Source organism: Pecten maximus, chromosome 1 (assembly GCF_902652985.1).
Source record: "Pecten maximus chromosome 1, xPecMax1.1, whole genome shotgun sequence".
Taxonomy (NCBI): Eukaryota; Metazoa; Mollusca; class Bivalvia; order Pectinida; family Pectinidae; genus Pecten; species Pecten maximus.
Genome location: NC_047015.1, coordinates 15,738,690 through 15,745,193, shown reverse-complemented (window position 1 = coordinate 15,745,193; position 6,504 = coordinate 15,738,690). Strand labels below are relative to the sequence as shown.

General features: G+C 41.8%; 1 protein-coding gene across 1 annotated transcript; it reads right to left on the bottom strand.

Moving 5' to 3' along the window:
* Nucleotides 1-3,341: 3,341 nt before the first annotated feature.
* On the bottom strand, nucleotides 3,342-5,993 carry LOC117330517 (uncharacterized threonine-rich GPI-anchored glycoprotein PJ4664.02-like). The gene has a single exon (XM_033888922.1). The coding sequence runs from the start codon at nucleotides 5,991-5,993 to the stop codon at nucleotides 3,342-3,344; it is 2,652 nt and encodes an 883-aa protein (XP_033744813.1).
* Nucleotides 5,994-6,504: the final 511 nt, after the last annotated feature.

Here is a 6,504-nt window from a genome sequence, read left to right as displayed (position 1 = left end):
CGTGACCCTTATATGGTAAGCGTCACATCCGGGGTCATAGAGCAAAGGTCATCTCTCATTGGTCAATTCTAACTGGGCATCCCAGCACTGAGAAAAAAAATTTCGGACAGTCGCCATTTTAATTTGGAAGAAACAAAATCTTGTCAACGAATTTCACAAATCTACTGCTTACCCTCCCATCCCTCCCATATTTTATTGCATGTACATGTTAGATTTATCTGTATAATGTTTTGTATGTGAGCAATATTTTGTATGTGAGCAATATTTGTATGTGAGAAATGTTTTGTATGTGAGAAATGTTTTGTATGTGTGCTATTTTGCCATTATGTTATGGTGCATTGTAGCGTTTGTAAAGCGGACTAATCTATCTTCCGCTCACCTTTGCTGTATAAGGTGTTATTCATACAAAGAATTCAAAGAAATACTATTAATAATCAAAATCTTTTCAATTATCATTATCAACATAAAAGAATGAAAATAAAATAAAATAATTGCGGCCACTCCTAAAAAAGTGAGCCAATTTATCGCCACACATTTGTCTTGCTGGTTTTTATTTGGTACACGCGTTTAGAATGAGTCAATGCAGCAAACAGAGCTCTACAACATGGAGGTAACATGTCAAATAACAAATTGATTTGTAAAAGGGAGGAGGATAAGCACTTGTCATAAATTTGAAGAGAGTTTTATTACAGTGGAGGCAAAAATTATATAATCATTATAACTCCGCTCTGTCGCTCATCAGTTTAGTGTGAAGACTGGTCAATACATGTAAATATATATGTAATGTTTCGTTCTGTCACTTGTACTTTGGTGTAGTTTTGTCGATACACAGTCACAATAAAGTTCCTTTCACTTAGTCACTTCAATAACGATCTTCTGATGTGCAAGTCATGTTTGCAAAAGGAATAACGATAAAACGGAATTCGACAGAATAACAATTTATTCATGTCAAATCAAATAACCGTTTAAGTTTAACACAGATCGTATGTAAAACGTAACAGAACCATTACCTTATATTGGACATATAAAATGCTGTTTGATAGGCCTACTTACGTTTTATTGATAACCACGTAATTTCCATGTGCACCGGAAGTTGGGCTGCGCATGTGCATATAAAATGTTACTGTTACTGAGTTGGCATTATATCCGATTAATAGACAGCGCTGACCGTTACAGTCGTACTCTGAACACCTCGGCAGTAATTACGCTATTGTTTCAATAGTTTAAAGATTTAGTAGGCACCGGTGACTGTTTCATTTCTACACCTGTAAAAACATCAGCCGAGTAGATCTACCGGTGGCGGTGTGTCAGAGATTAGTTCCGCTTGAGCGAGCGGGTAGATGAGTTGTTGACTATCGTGTGTACTAATATCGGTGACCGCCTTAGGAAATTACCTGATGTAAGTAAAGCAGTACTTTATCACCAAGAGTTGTTTTTATAAGATTCCACCGACAATTTCTTTAATGAATTTATGAAACACTTATAATAAATAGCAAGTAGGTTTGTAGTGCCGATATATTCCGTATTGCAAACGGAAGTTAGCTGTTAAAAAATATCGGCGTTTACCACCGATCGTTGTTGGACACGAAAATTATACTTCGAGTTATTCGATCATTTCAAATAGGATTTTTATTGTTGGGACCAAATTTTCACTTCGTATTATCCGAGTTTTTCGAGTTTTCGAGTTTTCTTTACTAAGATAAAGAGAGAATTCGGCCGGGACTGACGAGGTACTTCGAGTTAAGCGGGGTATTCGAGTTTTTCGAGTTCGAGTTAACGAAGTTCCACTGTAGTTCGAACATGACGGACAGCTGATGCATTCTTTTCTCTCCGCATGACGAAATAACGAATACCATCATCTTGTCGTGCAATAGCAGAACAATGTTCAAAAAACCTGTTTAAACATTCGGATCTCTCTGATTTTATCAATCAAATTCTCTTTGCAAAAATTCCCCAATGGTACCTCTACGAATAGTAACATCACCGACAACAGGTAACCAATCCCTGCGTATAAATAATGCTAGCGAGCCAATCAAAGTAGACAAGACTATTTATACCATGTGCAAACCCCACAATATGTTTGGTACAGCGATCATTTATAATCGTTCCGGCTCTCGATATAATATTATAAAATCGAAGTACATGTATGTGCATGTGTGTTTGTTTCTATTTTTTTTTTCATCCAGGCAACTTGACGTGAAATTACTGTTGGTATATTGTTAAATCTTCAAAAATGTATCGGTCTGATTAATGATGAAGGGTGATTGGATCCAGTTAGAGGTAACTTAATCACCACAAACGAGGCTACATTTTCGAGATTTCCAAACAACTTTTAAATGTCAGATTGTCTACAGTTTGAGCGTGTAATTGATTTTTGTCGCTCCGATCAAGATTGACCAGGCACTTGGAGACATTGACCTTTTCGGTAACCTTCTAGTAGAACAGGACTTTATAGTGAAGCGTGGCTGTTAGCAAGCTTCTATACACTTACAAGCAGAAGCCCTATGTGTACCGACGTCATGGCGGGTGGAGCGTCAGCCTGCGGAATTTCCGGAACTAATGAACACATATAAGGCTTCGCTTAATTGTTTAAGTGAGATCTTTTATGTTTTAGAAAGAGCTTACTTAAAAGGGTCGAATGCACTGATCAATGCAGTATCGTTAGACGATTAATTACCCGTGAAGAGATACACATTATTATCGGTTACATTGATTTCAGATTGCATATGTATTGTCAAAGGGATTTGTTAATTTCCAACATCACAGTGTCAGCATTTATCTCATGGAGGATCATTATAGAACTAGGTCAGTATGCATACTGAGTGCGAGAATATAGTGTTAGATGTCACGCTAAGATAAAACAGTCTAGCGGAAGATGACAGAATTACCAAATACTGATAAGTCTTTATTTTAGCATCGCTTAAACCCAGGTTGACTTGCTTATTCTGAATTTCCACACGTTTGGTCCCATCCCGAGTTTTAGAATGTATATGATCATCATTTGACATACTTACGAACTGTATTATCCATATATTAAAAGTGTTCTTGTTTTTCTTTTGTACGATCTTGAATGTTTGCAATTGCTTCGCTATAAACTCAGCTGTCCAAACTATTGGCCACGTTTGAATTCTTATGAATAGTGGTTCATAATAAATAAATAAATATATATGTGCATTTTATGGCCTTGTGTTTCTGTAAGTTACTTAATATGCATAATGTATCAAAATTAGATAAATTTGGTGGTAATTAAAATCCCTTTCTGTTGTTTGACATTTTTATGCATTTTGACGTGTGATTGTTCACAAGAATAGACACCAGCCGTGCGCTCTGAAGTTGTGACATTAGTTCCGACAGTCGCCAATCAACTTAACGCTGTCTGACGATGACACAGTACCAACAGTCACCAGATTTGCGCTGTCTGACGGTGACATTGTACCAACAGTCACCAGATTTGCGCTGTCTGACGGTGACATTGTACCAACAGTCACCAGATTTGCGCTGTCTGACGATGACACAGTACCAACAGTCACCAGATATGTGCTGTCTGATGGTGACATTGTACCAACAGTCACCAGATTTGCGCTGTCTGACGATGACACAGTACCAACAGTCACCAGATTTGCGCTGTCTGACGGTGACATTGTACCAACAGTCACCAGATTTGCGCTGTCTGACGATGACACAGTACCAACAGTCACCAGATATGTGCTGTCTGATGGTGACATTGTACCAACAGTCACCAGATTTGTGCTGTCTGATGGTGACATTGTACCAACAGTCACCAGATTTGTACTGTCTGACGGTGACACAGTACCAACAGTCACCAGATTTGCACTGTCTGACGGTGACACAGTACCAATAGCCACCAGATTTGCACTGTCTGACGGTGACATTGTACCAATAGCCACCAGATTTGCACTGTATGACGGTGACACAGTACCAATAGCCACCAGATTTGCACTGTATGACGGTGACACAGTACCAATAGCCACCAGATTTGCACTGTATGACGGTGACACAGTACCAACAGTCACCAGATTTGCACTGTCTGATGGTGACATTGTACCAACAGTCACCAGATTTGTACTGTCTGACGGTGACATTGTACCAACAGTCACCAGATTTGCGCTGTTTGACGGTGACACAGTACCAACAGTCACCAGATTTGCGCTGTCTGACGGTGACACAGTACCAACAGTCACCAGATTTGCGCTGTCTGACGATGACACAGTACCAATAGCCACCAGATTTGCGCTGTCTGACGGTGACACAGTACCAACAGTCACCAGATTTGCGCTGTTTGACGGTGACACAGTACCAACAGCCACCAGATTTGCACTGTCTGACGGTGACATTGTACCAACAGTCACCAGATTTGCGCTGTTTGACGGTGACACAGTACCAACAGTCACCAGATTTGCGCTGTTTGACGGTGACACAGTACCAACAGTCACCAGATTTGCGCTGTCTGACGATGACACAGTACAAATAGCCACCAGATTTGCGCTGTCTGACGGTGACACAGTACCAACAGTCACCAGATTTGCACTGTCTGACGGTGACACAGTACCAACAGCCACCAGATTTGCACTGTCTGACGGTAACACAGTACCAACAGCCACCAGATTTGCACTGTCTGACGGTGACACAGTACCAACAGCCACCAGATTTGCACTGTTTGACGGTGACACAGTACCAACAGTCACCAGATTTGCACTGTTTGACGGTGACACAGTACCATCAGTCACCAGATTTGCACTGTTTGACGGTGACACAGTACCATCAGTCACCAGATTTGCGCTGTCTGACGGTGACACAGTACCAATACTCACCAGATTTGCGCTGTCTGACGATGATACAGTACCAACAGTCACCAGAATTGCGCTGTCTGACGGTGACATTGTACCAACAGTCACCAGATTTGCGCTGTTTGACGGTGACACAGTACCAACAGCCACCAGATTTGCGCTGTCTGACGGTGACATTGTACCAACAGTCACCAGATTTGCGCTGTCTGACGGTGACACAGTACCAACAGTCACCTGATTTGCGCTGTTTGACGGTGACACAGTACCAACAGTCACCAGATTTGCGCTGTCTAACGGTGACACAGTACCAACAGCCACCAGATTTGCGCTGTCTGACGGTGACATTGTACCAACAGTCACCTGATTTGCGCTGTCTGACGGTGACACAGTACCAACAGTCACCAGATTTGCGCTGTTTGACGGTGACACAGTACCAATAGCCACCAGATTTGCACTGTCTGACGGTGACACAGTACCAACAGTCACCAGATTTGCACTGTTTGACGGTGACACAGTACCAACAGTCACCAGATTTGCGCTGTCTGACGGTGACACAGTACCAACAGTCACCTGATTTGCGCTGTCTGACGGTGACACAGTACCAACAGTCACCAGATTTGCGCTGTTTGACGGTGACACAGTACCAACAGCCACCAGATTTGCACTGTCTGACGGTGACAGTGTACCAACAGTCACCAGATTTGCGCTGTTTGACGGTGACACAGTACCAACAGTCACCAGATTTGCGCTGTCTGACGGTGACACAGTACCAACAGTCACCAGATTTGCGCTGTCTGACGATGACACAGTACCAACAGTCACCAGATTTGCACCGTCTGACGATGACACAGTACCAACAGTCACCAGATTTGCACTGTCTGACGGTGACACAGTACCAACAGTCACCAGATTTGCGCTGTCTGACGATGACACAGTACCAACAGTCACCAGATTTGCACTGTCTGACGATAACACAGTACCAACAGTCACCAGATTTGCGCTGTCTGACGGTGACATTGTACCAACAGTCACCAGATTTGCACTGTTTGACGGTGACACAGTACCAACAGTCACCAGATTTGCACTGTCTGACGGTGACACAGTACCAACAGTCACCAGATTTGTGCTGTCTGACGATGACACAGTACCAACAGCCACCAGATTTGCGCTGTCTGACGGTGACATACGTACTTCTGTTCAAGCCATCATCTTACTTGGTATTATGCATGTAATCAATTGTTCCTTTATAGGACAATTCACGTTAACAATAGAACATATAAAAGAGTAGGCCATTGTCCAGACTAACGGTCACTCACACAACTGGGGAATAGCCTATTATTACAGACCCGACATCAATTTCCCAACAATGTCGATGACCAAAGAATACCGTAGAATGCTTACCCATTAGTGGTAAGGCCCTGTAGATATTTCTAGGAATGGCTGTTAGACACAAACCGTATATCAACCTCCTTAGTAAGCCGCTTAGTTATATATTCTGTGATTGGTCAACTTTAATCTCTTTATTATCCGTCTGTCTGTCTGTCTGTCTATCTATTGTTTGTTTGTTTGTTTGTTTCTTTCTTTCTTTTGTTTCTTTAGTGGGTGTAATATGATAACACAATCATTATATAATAACTATAGTTTTGATACCTAGGATGGAGATGGGGATGGGGTAGAAGTGAGGATTGGGAAATGT

Coding starts and splice junctions, on each gene's coding strand:
- LOC117330517 (XM_033888922.1), bottom strand. CDS start 5,993: ATGTCACCGTCAGACAGCGCAAATCTGGTGGCTGTTGGTACTGTGTCA.